Raw genomic sequence first — 15,867 nt, 5'->3', positions numbered from 1 at the left:
GGCAGGCAACTTATGGAGCTCCTTCCCTAGATAGGAATGCCTGGTGCATTATCTTGGCAATTATTATTCATCAATATTACTACACGTGATCACTGAGTCATTTCCAGGAAGGGAAACTCCCAGTGGCTGAAAATGGGAGAAAGCAAAAGTTAACTTGGCTCTTTGGGGTGTGGGAGCCATGGCTGCTTTTGAGGGTCACATCCAGCGTCTTCATGATGAAGCCACTTGCTCCATCTACCTGGAATATTTTAAGGATCTAGTGACTATCCCAGAGTGTGGGCACAACTTCTGCCGATCCTGCCTGATCCAGTGCTGGGGGGAATCGGGAAAAAGGTAAAACGTGGATCTACATGGATCCTCATGGATCCTCCACTTTTTAAAAAAATAACTCCAACAAATCTAGTGTCAAAGCACATCTGGAAGCCACGCCTACAGACTAGACTATAAAAAACGTGGATCCAACACTTTGCCGGGCTGCAGCACCACAGAAACATGGATCCGAGGCATGGATCCTCATGAATTCCTATGGTTTTTATATTGAAAGAAAATAAAACCACCATGATACTCTAGACTACATCTTAGTCTGTAGGCAGCACCACAAACATAATGCACCCACTGTCTTGTGGGGCTGCAATGGCCAAAAACATGGTAGCAAAGCACGGATCCTCAGGGATCCTCAGGGATTTTGCATCGGGCTACCCCTAACTCACCATCAAATCACACATCATGGCCATGGGCACAGCCTGCCCCACAAAAATCACAAATCCATGGCTTCCTGGCGACACCATGGCCCCAAAATAGAAGCTTTGTGCGTATATGATAAAGATATATAGTAAAAGAAATCTTGTCTGTCTGATCTAGAAATGAAATCATTTTTTAAAATAATATTTTTATATTATTTTTAATAATATTTTTATAATCATCTTTGGTATTTCTCTTATAGCAAACTACCTAGAATGGGAAATAATATTTAGTACACTAACCTTTGTTTAACTCTTAATAAATGTCAGCTTGCTGAGTTATTTTGTACCATTATGATTCAATGTTATATTGTGCTCAGTACTTTGTGGGATTTGATAATCTTTATAGCTTTTTAAAATTTGGACAACCATGTTTTTGGGCTGCAGTGTCGTCAGGAAGCCGTGGATCTGTGATTTTTGTGGTGCAGGCTGTACTGCGAGGTTTTCTTTTTAATTCTCAGGTCCAAAGTAGGCATGGCATTAATTGGTCGTTGTTTATTATGTAAAAGCAGCCCAGGGGAAGCCTGAGGGCTCCTGGGATGACAGGGAGGAGGGAGTTGAAGAGGTGCTTTTAAGGGGCAGGGAGTGGTCCAGGTTCCCTCCCATTTGTGATCTTAAACTGGGTGGCCAAATTCTGATTCCCATGCAGTTTGAAGGCTTGTAGCATCCCTTGCTTCATGGTCTAGTCTCTTCTTCTTCACCTTCTTCTTTAGTGATCACTTGTAACCGAGTAATGAACACAGTCTTAACAGTGAGTCCGTAAGTGACTGTGGAGGCCAATTCTGGATCCCCACGTCCTTCCACAGTGAGAACTTAGGTTTCCAGGTGGGAGTTGATCACGGTGAGGGTTTGTCAAACATGCCTGCCTCTTAGCACGTTTCTCCCTTGTCTTCAAAGCCCATGACACCTTTGGTGCGCTCGCAGGCCAGTGTTTCCCAATTGTTGGTGTTTATACAACATTTTAAGGATGCAGGTGGCGCTGTGGGTTAAGCCACAGAGCCTAGGACTTGCCGATCAGAAGGTCTGCGGTTCGAATCCCTGTGACAGGGTGAGCTCCCGTTGCTCAGTCCCTGCTCTTGCCAACCTAGCAGTTCAAAAGCACATCAAGTGCAAGTAGATAAATAGGTACCGCTCCGACGGGAAGGTAAACAGCGTTTCCGTGCACTGCTCTGGTTCGCCAGAAGCAGCTTAGTCATGCTGGCCACATGACCTGGAAGCTGTACGCCAGCTCCCTCGGCCAGTAAAGCGAGATGAGCACCGCAACCCCAGAATCGGCCACGACTGGACCTAATGGTCAGGGCTCCTTTACCTTTTATTCTAATAATAATAATAATATTTATACCCTGCCCATCTGACTGGGTTGCCCCAGCCACTCTGAGCAGCTTCTAACATATATAAAATATTAAACATTAAAAAACTATGCAAAACTGCCATCAGATGTCTTCTAAAGGTTGTATAGTTACTTATCTCCTTGGCTGTGGGGTCGCATAACTCCCTACCCTCCAACATTTCTCTGACAAAAAGAGGGATGTCCCAGGGAAAAGCGGAACATTATGGGTTCAAATCCAAAACTGGGATGGCTTCTGTAAATCCAGGTCTGTTCCTGGAAAATATGGACACTTGGAGGGTCCCTAAGACTCCACTGCTGCTTCTTGCGCGAGAGGGCCCCTTCAGATGGCAATAGAGCAATAACAAAATTAAGGTAAAGGTAAAGGTACCCCTGCCCGTACGGGCCAGTCTTGACAGACTCTGGGGTTGTGCGTCCATCTCACTTAAGAGGCCAGGGGCCAGCGCTGTCCGGAGACACTTCCGGGTCACGTGGCCAGCGTGACATCGCTGCTCTGGCGAGCCAGAGCCGCACACGGAAACGCCGTTTACCTTCCCGCTGGTAAGCGGTCCCTATTTATCTACTTGCACCCGGAGGTGCTTTCGAACTGCTAGGTTGGCAGGCGCTGGGACCGAGCAGCGGGAGCGCACCCCGCCGCAGGGATTCGAACCGCCGACCTTTCGATCGGCAAGCCCTAGGCGCTGAGGCTTTAACCCACAGCGCCACCTGCGTCCCATCAATAACACAATAGAGCCATGCAAATGCCCCGATTGGGGGAGAATCTCCAACCACCCGTTTAACTTAAGAGAACACCAGAAAATGAGGCCTTTGTGATTTGAGCAGAGAAAACGAAGAAAAGAATGCAAACTGCTTGCTCCACTGGGCGAGAGAAGCAGCTCCCAGTTGCTTAGCATGTTAAGAAATTAAATTTGGAGTGCGACTTGGAGGATAAAGCTCCCCACTTATTCTTATTCTTGCTATGAATCAGCCCTTTACCCCATGGTTACAACCATTAAAGACAATAATTAAAAGCAATTTAAAACAACTTACTGTCACCAAAATAAGGTAGGTCCTAACAATATGTGTAAGCAGGTAAATGCATAACTTTTCAACCGGCCCTCGTTGACTTTGGGCGGCAGAAAGGGGGAGACAACCAGATGCCTAGAAACTTGGGCTTGGGGAGAGCTGGGTTCAAGTCCCTTTTTAGCTTTAGGAATTCAGAGTCCCATAATAATGGTTATGATTCAATGGGACATAATATTCAATTTGATGATTGGATAAAACTGTGGAAGGATGGGATGAGATTTACTGCATGTACTACAATAAAAGAAAATGTTATGAAAATGATATACAGATGGTATGTAACACCAGTTAAATTAAGCAAGATGTATAAGGTGAGCAACAAATGTTGGAAATGTAAGGAGAAAGAAGGGACATTTTATCATATGTGGTGGGAATGTAAAAAAGTGAAGTGTTTTGGGGAAATTATATATAATGAGTTAAAGAAAATGTTGAAATATACATTTGTTAAAAAACCAGAAGCATTTCTACGAGGAATATTAGGTTGTGAAATAAAAAGGAAGGATGAGAAAGTATTTTTATATGCAGTAACAGCAGCTAGAAATCTGATGGCCCAGAAGTGGAAACAAGAAGAAATGCCTACAATTGAAGAATGGAGAATGAAATTAATGGAATACGCAGAACTGGACAGATTAACAGAGAGGATTCGGAACCGACGAGACCAAAGATTCACTGAGGACTGGAATAAATTTACAGAATATATTAAAAAAAAATGTGATAATGATATAACGTTTGTAAGTTTTCAGGAAGCTCTGTAAGAAGGTTTGGTAGAAATATTGCTTAAATAATATGGTAAGATAATATTTATATAGTGCAATATTAAATTAAGAAATGTGAAGATAAGTGATAACTACGGAAAATTATCAGACAGGTTGATGGAAGTATAAAAGAAAATAAGATATGTGATGAGAATTTGATGTTTAATTGTGCATAAATTTTTATTGGAAAATTAATAAAAATTATATATATATATATATATATATATATATATATATATGAATTCAGAGTCCCCTGGACCAGTTGCTGTTCCTGATACCAGTCAACCTCACAGAGCTGTTTTGGGGATGAAAAGTGGGGTGAGGGGGGAATAAGCCATTTCACCAGCACTAGGGACACAATATTGGAACAAGAAGGAGATAAATTGAAATTGCAGAGCTTTGAGAAATTAAAAGATAATGTGCGAGACTGGCTTCATTATCATCAGATAATGGAGGCTTATAAATTGGACAGAAAAATTGGCTTTCAGGTGGAAAAATCAAAATTGGAAACAGAACTATTAGAACCAAAAACTAAGACTTTGTCAAAGATGTATAACTTGCTGTTGAAATGGAATACTCAAGATGAAACGGTTAAATCAGCTATGATCAAGTAGGCACAAGATATTGGTCATAACATTATGTTTGCTGACTGGGAACAGTTGTGGACCACCGGCATGAAATTCATGGCATGTAATGCCTTAAGAGAGAATATTATGAAAATGATATATAGGTGGTACATGACCCCAGTCAAGCTTGCAAAAATCTATCATTTGCCCGATAATAAATGTTGGAAATGTAAAGAAACTTATCAGATAACAAATGCTGGAAATGTAAAGAAACTGAAGGAAAATTCTTTCACCTTTGGTGGACGTGCCCAAGGATTAAGGCTTTCTGGGAAATGATTTATAATGAATTGAAAAAGGTATTTAAGTATACCTTCTTGAAGAAACCAGAGGCCTTTCTCCTGGGCATGGTTGGCCAATTGGTGCCAAAGAAAGATAGAACTTTCTTTATGTATGCAACTACAGCAGCAAGAATACTCATCGCGAAGTATTGGAAGACACAAGATTTACCCACTCTGGAAGAATGGCAGATGAAGGTGATAGACTACACGGGACTGGCAGAAAAGACCGGCAGAATCCGAGACCAGGGAAAAGAGTCGGCGGAAGAAGACTGGAAGAAATTTAAGGACTATTTACAGAAATATTGTAAAATTAATGAATGTTAGAATGATGTTGGACAGAAATTAAGTGGTTTCCAGCTGTAATGCTTAAGAGAATATGAAAAAAAGGTTTAGAAATAAGTAAAAACTAATGGTGAGGATTTGCTGAGCTAATAATCTGAATTGGAATACAAAAAAGGGAGGTATGAGGAGGTCTGGGAAATAAGTTAAAAGAAAATAAGTAATGGAAATTCTATGTGTTTTTAATTGTTTTTATTTTTGCATTTTTGTTATTTTTTCTTTTTATTTTTACATTGTATTATTTCTGAAAATGTTAATAAATATTCTATTAAAAAAGAAAAAAAGAAAACGCAGGGAAAGGAGAGCAGGCTGCACAGGTCAGTAGTCAGCGGCCCTGATAGGGGAGCCAGAGAGTCCTGCCTGATCTTTGAGAGAGGTCAATTCCACAGGCAAGTGTTGTTCCAGCTGTTAGTATCCAAGGAGAGAAATCAGATGCACCTGGTGCCGAAATGACGCTCCTTGGGGGAGCACTGTGTATTTGGGGTGGGGCTGAGGAACACAGGGAAGGTGTCCTGCGTAATGTATGGGGCAGCACAGCCCATGGGGCCCCTTCTGGAAGCTGCCAGACTGCAACTCCCATCCTCTCTGACCCCTGGCCATGCTGGATGAGTCGGAGGGGAGTTGGAGTCCAGCATTATCCAGAGGACACCCCATTTGATGCCCCTGATAGACAGAATCCAGCCTGTGAAGAAGGAACGTTAATGCATCCACTCAAAACACATTTAACTGAGCAGAAGCCCTGCTCAATGCAAGAAGGTTTACTTCTGACAATGTGTGGAGATGGCAAGGCTGTTTCTACAGAGGGCATTTGAAGATGATGCCCTGTTCAATTTCCTTTTCTTTCTCTTCCCGTCTGAGGTCTCCAGAGCAAGGAGCTATTCCTGCGTGACGTGGGTGAAGGAGTTCATTTTTTAGTCATCTATAAATCCAATGATGCCTGCATTTTCACAGCTGCATAAGCTATGGTGGTAAAGGAAGGTTTCCTAGAATTGCAGAGTTGTGAGGGACCCTGGGGGTCATCTAGTCTCACCCCCTGCAGTGCAGGAAACCTTTGCCCAACGTGGGACTCAGACCCACAACCCTGGGATCAAGAGTCTCGTCCTCTGCCAAATCAGACATCTCAAAAGGAAAACAAGATTGAAGGTGAGAAAATTTATTAGTGTGACTGTCTCTTTAAGAAATGAGCTGCAGAGGGAATTCTGGGAAAAGGAAGGAAAATGCAAAGCAAGAGCAACCCATTTTTCTTTTGTTATTTCTGCTGATTTTGACTGGAATGAATCCTCTCAAAGGGCCCTTAGAAAACTGCCCAACCTGCGCTTGGCGGGTAAATGTTTTTTACGTCAGTCACTCTGGTCTGGAGAGAAACTCCTTTTTTTTAAAAAAAATGATATTTATTGAGATTTCAAATAAGAACATATAAACACAAACAACAGTAAAAACATACACAAACCAACGAAACAAAAACAAGTATAAATTCAAACCTTCTTTTCTAAACCTAATTTCTCCGACCTCCTCACATCTCCCCCTTCTGTATTCTAATCTCATTTATCTTATCAGCAAATCCATTCCCATATTTCCCATAGTTTTTGCAAATTCTATTCTTTTTCCTTAAACAACGCCCCTATAAACCACTGATTTTTAAACCCATATCTTTCTAGCCTTCATTAATTTTATAATATTTATTAAGATAGTCTTTAAACTTCTTCCAATCTTCTTCCACTGTCTCTTTGTCCTGGTCTCGGATTCTGCCGGTCATCTCTGCCAGTCCCATGTAGTCTGTCATTTTCATCTGCCATTCTTCCAGGGTGGGTAGATCTGGTGACTTCCAATACTTTGCAATAAGAATCCTTGCTGCTGTAGTAGCATACATAAAAAAAGTTCTGTCCTTCTTTAACACCACATGGCTAACCATACCCAGGAGAAAGGCCTCTGGTTTCTTCAGGAAGGTATATTTAAATACCTTTTTCATTTCATTATATATCATTTCCCAGAAAGCCTTAATCCTTGGGCATGTCCACCAGAGGTGAAAGAATGTACCTTCACTTTCTTTACATTTCCAGCATTTGTTATCTGATAAGTGGTAAATTTTTGCAAGCTTGACTGGGGTCATGTACCACCTATAAATGATTTTCATAATATTCTCTCTCAAGGCATTACATGCCGTGAATTTCATACCAGTGGTCCACAACCTTTCCCAGTCAGCGAACATAATGTTGTGTCCAATATCTTGTGCCCACTTAATCATAGCTGATTTAACTGTTTCATCCTGTGTATTCCACTTCAACAGCAAGTTATACATTTTTGATAAATTCTTAGTTTTGGACTCTAACAATTCTGTTTCCAGTTTTGATTTTTCCACCTGAAAGCCAATTTTCCTGTCCAACTTATAGACCTCCAGTATTTGATAATAATGAAGCCAGTCTCGCACTTTATCTTTTAGATTCTCAAAGCTCTGCAATTTCCACTTGTTCCCCTCCTGTTCTGGAGAGAAACTCCTGCTGGGCCTGAGAGGCAGATTTAGTCTCCTCAGGAGATAATGAGGTGGGTTTCATTTCTGCACAGAAGAAAGAAAGGGAGGAGGGTCTCTCCAGAGAACGAGGCTCCTGAGAACGTGTAGAGTTCGGCTCCTGTGTCAGCATCAGAAAAAGACACACGTCCCCCTTCATAGTCCAGAGTCACCCGGATCCTCCTGGGCTCCTCCCTCAGGGACAGAGGAGAGGGATCAGGGGAGGTGCAGGCCCAGTACTCCCCTCTCGACCTCCCCACAGCCCAGACCCCTTCCTCAGGATTGAAGCCGAAAAAGCCCTTTCTCTCCACAGACTTCCTGGCGACCCCCAAAGCCCACCACCCCCCACTTTCCACAGTGACTTCCCAGAAATGTCTGCCTGCTGTGAATCCCTCACGTCCCAACACAGAAGGCCAGGCATTGAATCTCTCAGGATTGTCAGGCAGGGCTTGAGGTTTGTCTCCCCTACTCAGGCTTTTCCCATCCTCGGACAGGATGAGTACAGGATGGGCTGTGTCTGGATCCAGAGTGACATTTGCTGTTGGGGAGAAGATGAGGGAAAGAGAAGAATAGGCAGAGTCAACTGAGAGACAGAAACAGACATCCTGATAAATAAATAAAAAACACCCCAAAAACCCAGATTCCCCTTCAGATCAAGGGGATTTCTTTGCATCGCATGCTAGACTGAGACTCCTCCTTGCAGACTCTCATCAGAATAAATATATTCCTTGAGGGTTTTTAAATCAGTTTTCTTCACTTTCTTATATTCAGTGTATATTGTGCCTGCCCTCCTCTCATCTCTTCTGTGTTATCTAAGGGGAAAGAGGAGAATTGGAGGAGGCAGGAGAGGAGAGAAGATGCTTTCCTTTGACAATCTCAGTGGGAATTGGCCTTTGGGGAGCTCTGGGTTGGGCTGGGAGATGAGGACCCCCATAGTAATAATAATAATAATAATAATAATAATAATAATAATAATAATAATATTGCAAATACCCTTCCTCCATAGGTCTCAGGGTGGTTCACAGCATAAAAATACAACATAAAACCACATATAGGCCTCCCCTCACTTTCGCGGGGGTCACGTTCTGGGCCGTCATGCCCACAAGTGAAAATGGTGTTAAGTGGGGAGCCTGTTTATTCCTGCTCTCCAACTTTCTCACCCACTTGCCCTCTCCTTGCCTTCATCCCCAACATCTTGGAGGTTTAGGCCTTGCTGCCAAGGAAGAGGAGGAAGATGGCAGGGCAATTTTACAAAGGACTGCTTATTCCATGCTTCTCTCTTGGATTTAATATATACCATAAGACTAGTTCCCTGGGAGAAGGAGGAATAACTCAAAAAGTTACCAGTCAGGGGCTAAGACAGTCATGACAGGCAATTGTAGGGTTGCCATATTTTGAAACGCAAAGAGGACACGTTTGCCAACTTCTACTCTTAACCATGGATCTTAACTTTCAACAACAAAAGAATAATAATAATAATAATAATAATAATAATAATAATAATGCAAATTGCTTCCTCACTTGCCGCATGAAAGTATTTGGGCTCATGTTCACATCTTTGTGAACGCAAGTGTGCACAGAACAATTTATTAAACTGTTAAACATGTACATATGGACTCTCCTTAAGGGCAGGGGGGTGTTAACTCTTGCCCTCCCAGATTCCTTCTCCAAGATCTTGTAGCTGAGCCAATGTCCTTTTAGTTCAGCCACAAGAGAAGAGATTTTGCTAGCTTAAGATGCTGCTCTGTTGCAATTCTCTGCTCTAGGCTACCTTAGCTGGGTGCCTTAGATATGAGTCTAATGCACTAGAAATTTTTTCATGGGTTACTGTAAACCAAACCAAACAACTTGAGACATTTTGCCAAATTTTTAAAATCCGCCCAGGGGAGAAATTTTAATCATGAAAATAGAGGACCTGTCTGAGAAAAAGAGGACATGTGGCAACCAGTCCTGAAAAAGGTCACATGGAAAAGCAACCCAACTCTCTCTAGGCAGGAATGAAACTCTTCCCTCTTTTATCTGATCCTTCTGGGCAATTTCTCTCCCCGCCTTCTGCACCTTCAAGTCCACCCTCTCTGCCTTTGTGGTACAAACAGCAGGGCGAGAGTCAAGCTGTACAGAAGAGATTCTTGCCCCCATGAAACACTAATCCCCCCCCTCCTGTGAATTGGGGTCTCCATGTGAAATTTACCTCTCTGAAGATTTCTGAATGACTGAACATCTGAGGAGGCAAAAAGACAGGCTTAACAGGCTACAATGCAGTAGCTAAAACAAAACAAAACAAAAATATTTCTTACGAAACATCACCACATCATAGCACCTGTTGTTTCCTTATTTCAAGCAAAAGATAAAATCACGCAAAGACGACAGCTGTAGGCCTAAGTAGTGATGTTAAATATTCTCCAAAAGATTATTCTTGAGAATGTAATATCACTAGGCCTAAGGAATGTGTTTAGCAGTAATTCCTGCATTGCAGGGGGCTGGACTAGATGATCCTTGGGATCCTTTCAGACTCTGCTATTCCATGATTTCATGGGGAAATCAGAAATAGTAAACCATACTAGGAAATGGCGGAATACAATCATTCAAAATCCACAAATGAAATGGGGATCTGAACTGGATGGATGAAGAAAGGTTTAACATCTGCCCCAAGTAAACTGGTGGGGAAAAGCTGTTGAAACTGGAATTTTCAAGTATGTTAGCAAACCAAATTGCAGAGGAAGAATCAGCAGAACTTTGCCATGTAATTCCAAGGGTCTCGTGCAATGGGAAGTCCTCCCTCCTGGAATGGGGCTGATCTCTTAAGAACTGTGGGAACTCTGAGGAGATTGGGATGGCTGAAGCACGAGAAATGGCTGGTGAGGTTGAAACTCTGAGGCTCAGGCCTTGGCTCCACGGCTGAGAAAGAAGCCTGAGCAGGAGGCAGAGGGGGAACTGGGGGCTTCTTAATGCCCTTTGACTCCACTCAGAGCAGGAGAACCTCCAAAAGAACAAACTCAGATTGTGCAGACAGGGAACCACAAGGAAAAGGAGGTTTCGTATAACTGTAAACAGATGCACATGGGAGGGAAAAATCCTGACTTTGCTCTACACTCTGGTTCAGGCTTTCTTTACAGGATCCAGCCTCACAATATACATGGGCCATTCTGGGGGACAGGAAATGAAGGCTGGAGCCCCAAGAAGGAAGAGATCCTGGGTTACTCAATTCCATGCAATAAGAGCCTGGCATGTTCAGTTCTGAAGAAGTAGCAGAATTCCCAGTGTGAAATCCTGGCAGCCATTTTTCATTACCTTTCCATTGTTTCATTGTATCCTCCACAAGGTGATGTAGATCATAGGATTCCAAGATCCTGTTCCTCAGCTCTGGAGGGAAAGCCAGTGGCTTCTCTGGACTCTCTCTTTTCTCATACCTGGTGAAAAGAAAAACAATTAATGCCCCCATCTCCCTAATTATTGCAGGACATCTCAGTAACATGAACAAAGTGGAAGTTTATTTCCCAACAGGTTTATTTCCACCACAGATGAGACCTCAGTCCAAAACCCCTGAGGACAGCTGTCAGTGGTTTTGTAAGGATGCTCAAGGTACAAGATGTAACCCCAAGCGACACCACCAGAGGACTCCCATGGCTTCCAACGATGCTGCCCCATAACAACTCTCTGGTAAGATCCCAAGAAGGAAGAACCAACCCCTGAGGTGGAATACCTGCAATCCCTCCCTCCCTCCCTCCCTGAGCTTCTCCAGAGGATGTGAGTGATGTCCAAAGCTGCAAACTGGTCAAGGAAAACAACCTCCACCCTCCCTTCACCCCCCCTCTCACCCAGGAAGGGCACAACTCCATGTGCCACAGGATTCTCCCTCCAGAGGTAGGAAACAACTGGACTTTCACCCCCCACTCAAGACCACCTTCAGCCTCTCACAGTGGAAACGCTCCCAAGAAAAATAACCCACCCATTCTAGACCAACAGACCTTCCCTCCCTCAGTGCCTCAAAGGGGCTGAGTTTCCAGAGTTGGGGGGCTTCTAGTTGCATATAGAAATCTATTGGTACATCATAAACTCTTCCCAAGTATCTTTGGCACTTTCTCTTCTAGATGTTTGAAATTACCAAAAAGTCCATGAACAGAAAGTGCAAGAGAAAGAAAAGAGCCCCCATCCCTGTGTGAAGTGATGTGGGGAGGGAGGGAGGAGGCAGTTGACCTTGAACTTTGGAGGGAGAATTGGGGGGCCACAAGTTCAGAAGAGGGGGCTCTACTTTTACCTGTGAGGTGCTGCAGGGAGTAAGTCCTACAGTCTCCCCCCTGCAGCCCCTGGAGGGCCATGTCTGAGGTTCTTGCATCTCAGCTTCAAAGAGTGATGCTAATGGAAATGAGCCAGATCCACTTACCTCTGCAAGGTCCTTCTCACATCCTAGAGGGGAAAAGAGAAGGGAATTCACTGCATACCACAGGCCACACTAGGAAGACCCCCTCAAACCCTGCCCCTCGGATGTCAGTCTGCCTGGCACATGCCAAGGTTTTGGGTAGGGATGGCGGAATCAGCCAGTTTGGGTTTCTCACAGCTTTTATTTTTCCATTCTGAAATTATTAACTTTTACAATATCAAGTTCTCCACATTTCCACATCAGTTTGAAATTATTTTTTAAAATCCTTATGAAAATCCACCAGCACTTTAGGAAAATTTCACATTTGTGGGTTCAATAGAAGATTCTCATGTCTTAGATTATAATTTATTAATTTTAATCCAGTTTGCATTGTGCAATTCAGATGTAAGTAAGCCTACAGGATAATCCTGCCAGGGCACTGTCCCTAACTGTCTTCCATAGATGTCCCCAAATTTCAAATTATGTTTTCCGTCTGGAAGTAAAAAAAGCACCTGCAGCATAAAATGCCTCCAAAGGGGTAATAAAACAGCTCAGTGTTTCTTTGGGCTCATCCTCACTTCTCCCTTTCCTGTGCCCAGAAAAGTTTGCCCTGCCACTTTCCCTCAGGAAAAACCTGCTCCTTAGTGCAACATCAAAGCAAACGTCAATCCAGAGAAAACCTGGCTGAGGTTTGCTCTGATTCAGCAATAAACAGTGGGTTTTCCTGGAGAAAAGGGGTGGGACAAGCAGCAGTCTGAATGAGCCCCTCTGTATTGCTCTTTGGTCACTGTGACTGAGAACCATTTTGGGCCGATCTGTATCCATGGGGAAGGGGAACAACCCAGAAGTTGTGGAGGGAATGCGAAGAGAAGCTTGGTCCAGAGACTGGCTCATGTCGGAAGGAGGCCTGAACGCATTCTCAGCGAAGCCCAGCACAGGGCAGGAAGGAAGCATTGCCAAGCTGGAAGGCATTCAGAGACAAATCATCAGCAAAGGGCAGAAAATCACCTCCCTTTCCATGAAAGGGGCAGCCTTCTCCTGGAGCCTTGGGCTGTTCCTGCCACCATCTTACCTGCAGGAGTTCACTCGCTGGCTGCTGACTCTTCTCCTCCATCTCCTGGATGATCCTCTCAAGAGAGGAGAGTTTCCTGGAGAGACTGGCCAGCTGCTCATCCCTTCTCCCTGCAATCTCCTTCTCCACCTCTTCCACGTGAGTCAGCAGACGTTTCTCTTGTTCTTCCAGGAACCGGCGCAGTTCTCTGAACTTCTCCATGGCCTTCAGCCTCTCCATTTCTGTTAATTTCTGCAAGAAAAGAGGAGGTCTGAGTGTGGAAGGTGCTCAGCCCTCAAAACATCAGGAAGAGAATAGTGAGAATTCCACAGGGAGGACACTTCTGATTTTTCAGAGACATGAAACCTCCAGTGGCTAAAGAAGTAAACATTTATTTTGAGGGGCGGCTCTCTCCAAGCACCTCCGGGTGCAAGTAGATAAATAGGGACCGCTTACCAGCGGGAAGGTAAACGGCGTTTCCGTGTGCGGCTCTGGCTCGCCAGAGCAGCGATGTCACGCTGGCCACGTGACCCGGAAGTGTCTCCGGACAGCGCTGGCCCTCGGCCTCTTAAGTGAGATGGGCGCACAACCCCAGAGTCTGTCAAGACTGGCTCGTATGGGCAGGGGTACCTTTACCTTTACCTTTTACAGCGTAAAGGAAGGAGCATTTTTTCTAGCCATGGATGTTCCCTGCATGTTTTGGGGCATGGCATAACCAGAGTTCTAAGTTGTTCAGAGAACATCCAGGGACATAAAACACACCTAGATTTAGGCTGGTATCATTTAGGTGTGGGAAGAAACAGAGGAGAAGGAGGAGGAGGAGGAGGAGGACAAAGTGCAGAGTTCATCCCCATAGCTCCCTTGTTTTCTGTAAAGGTTCAAAATGGCCTGAGTTTCCTAAAGATGAAGGAGAGCACACATTTAGAAAGACAATTCCTTAGTAATATTTATGGTAAATCAGGATTTGAATTGACCTACTTCCACCCTCTCATCTCACAAGTTCTCAGACTTCTTCTTATTATATTATTCATATAATAAACGACAATGGGAAATAAATTCTATTTAGCTGCATTCAAACGTGAACTTACATAATTCACAACTGCTGAAAAAATAAATTAATAAACAAAATAATATTGAAAAAAGAGAAATGCGGAGAAGCTGAAATGGGCAGATTTCCCCACCCTCCTCAGTCCTGACGACTCTTCCAGTGCTTGTTCCCTCCCTAGTAACAACAAGAGACACTTACAAGGAGGTCTTTGCTTTCCTTGTCCAGGACTGCTTGATGGGCCAGAATTTCCTCTCTCTCTTTCCTCAGAATCTCCAGGTGGTGACAGATCTCTTCCTAAAGAGAAAAGGGGAAACTCAGGTTTGATTGAGACACACAGAGAGGAGGTGAATAGTATGCTGGCTTCTTGCGCCCAGTGGTCTTGCTATAATAGCAAAGTAGTTTACTGGAGGAAATAAAAGTCCAGAGGTTTTCAACCTTTTTGGGTCCAGCTACCTTTTTTCTGTGGCATCCCTGTGGGGCTCAGGGACCCAGTTAGGTCACCCCTTCCTTACAGACTTCTACCTAGTCTTTGCAGATGCTTCTCAGGGATATCAGGGGAGATCCCTTTGTCCCCCTGGCAGAGAAAAAGACTTGAACTCCCTCTTCCCAGTAGTCCCAGGAGCCCTCAGGCTTCCCCTGGGCTGCTTTTTACATAATAAACAAGGATTAATTCATGCCATGCCTACTTTGGACTTGAGAATTAAAAAGAAAACCTCACAAGAAGAATCCACAGCTATTTCTCCCCCTCAAGATCCAGGGATCTCCTACCTTGTATTCCTCAAAAGCCTCCTTCAGAGGAATCACCTCGTGATGTTTGTGGTCCTTGGATCTGTCACACACCAGGCAGATGGGGGCTTCATCCTCTTTGCAAAAGAGCTTCAGGGGCTCCTGGTGCTCCTCGCAGACTCCTCCTTTCCCTCCTTCCTCCTTTCCCTCTTGAAGGCTGAGATTCACGATTAATTCTACCACGTTAGCCAGTTGCCTGTTGGAGACGAGGCTCCTTCTCTGGACTCTTTCTCTGCACTGAGGGCAGGAAGCCTCTGCCTCCGATTCCCCCCAGCACTGGATCAAGCAGGATCGGCAGAAGTTGTGCCCACACTCTGGGATGGTGACTGGATCCTTAAAATATTCCAGGCAGATGGAGCAAGTGGCTTCATCACGGAGACTCTGGATGTGACCCCCTGCAGCAGCCATGACTCCCTCGCACTGAAGATCTGAGTTAAGTTTCACTTTCTCAGTTTTCAGCTACTGAGAGTTTCCCTTCCTGGAAATGACTCATTGATCACGTGCTGTTTATTTTATTTTTATTTTTTAAATGTCTCCAGGGCTTTGCAGTCGCTGAATGTTTTCTCAAGGAGCAGCAAATGCTTTCTGATTGTGTTGTAAGAACTTTGAGTTGAATAAAGGTTTCTTTTCCTCTGTATCAATAAGGGAATAAATATTTGCTATCAGTAAAGTCTCCCCACTTGTCTGCCCCCCTGCATTGCTCCCTGTCATGCTCAAAACCACGGTAGAGTCGGCTGTATTGCTTCCTTTTCCAGCCCAGATATTATAATTGTGTTCACCGTCTCTGTACTAATGTTATTTCTTTAATGTTACTTTTACGTTGTCTCCCTACTGAATGTAACTTTGTAGGATGACACTCAAACGAGGCCAACATCATATAGGAGAAGGTGGAAGGGGAGGTGGCGCTCAGGCAGGTGGGGTGGGTGTCTTTATTCCATCATGTGCCACCACCCCATGGAAAACGCAGG

The 15,867-nt window shown here is 44.0% G+C and overlaps 1 protein-coding gene and 1 long non-coding RNA gene across 7 annotated transcripts in view; one reads left to right on the top strand and one right to left on the bottom strand.

The window, feature by feature from the left end:
* LOC307208570 (zinc finger protein RFP-like) overlaps positions 1-15,336 on the bottom strand; it is a 32,884-nt gene extending 17,548 nt beyond the window's left edge. Inside the window, exons 1-7 of one of the 6 annotated variants that reach the window (XM_079963304.1) lie at positions 14,882-15,336; positions 14,312-14,407; positions 13,087-13,317; positions 12,039-12,061; positions 10,946-11,064; positions 9,846-9,875; positions 7,653-8,192 (exon numbers count right to left, since the gene is read on the bottom strand). In XM_079963304.1, the coding sequence (XP_079819430.1) occupies positions 7,675-8,192; positions 9,846-9,875; positions 10,946-11,064; positions 12,039-12,061; positions 13,087-13,317; positions 14,312-14,407; positions 14,882-15,307 (1,443 nt within the window). In that variant the 5' untranslated portion in view covers positions 15,308-15,336 and the 3' untranslated portion in view covers positions 7,653-7,674. The remainder of the gene's footprint in view (positions 1-7,652; positions 8,193-9,845; positions 9,876-10,945; positions 11,065-12,038; positions 12,062-13,086; positions 13,318-14,311; positions 14,408-14,881) is intronic. The other 5 variants (XM_079963297.1, XM_079963299.1, XM_079963295.1 and 2 more) reach the window with 5 other exon arrangements.
* The window catches only part of LOC307209254, a 73,760-nt gene that overhangs the window by 20,184 nt on the left and 37,709 nt on the right, over positions 1-15,867 (top strand). The window contains exon 2 of the long non-coding RNA XR_013835480.1: positions 5,466-6,291. This is a non-coding gene — a long non-coding RNA (uncharacterized lncRNA). The remainder of the gene's footprint in view (positions 1-5,465; positions 6,292-15,867) is intronic.

Source organism: Podarcis cretensis, assembly GCF_951804945.1.
Source record: "Podarcis cretensis genome assembly, chromosome: 2".
In the NCBI taxonomy this organism is placed as follows: Eukaryota; Metazoa; Chordata; class Lepidosauria; order Squamata; family Lacertidae; genus Podarcis; species Podarcis cretensis.
Note: the sequence above shows the minus strand (reverse complement) of the source record. Positions and strands in the feature narration are given on the sequence as shown.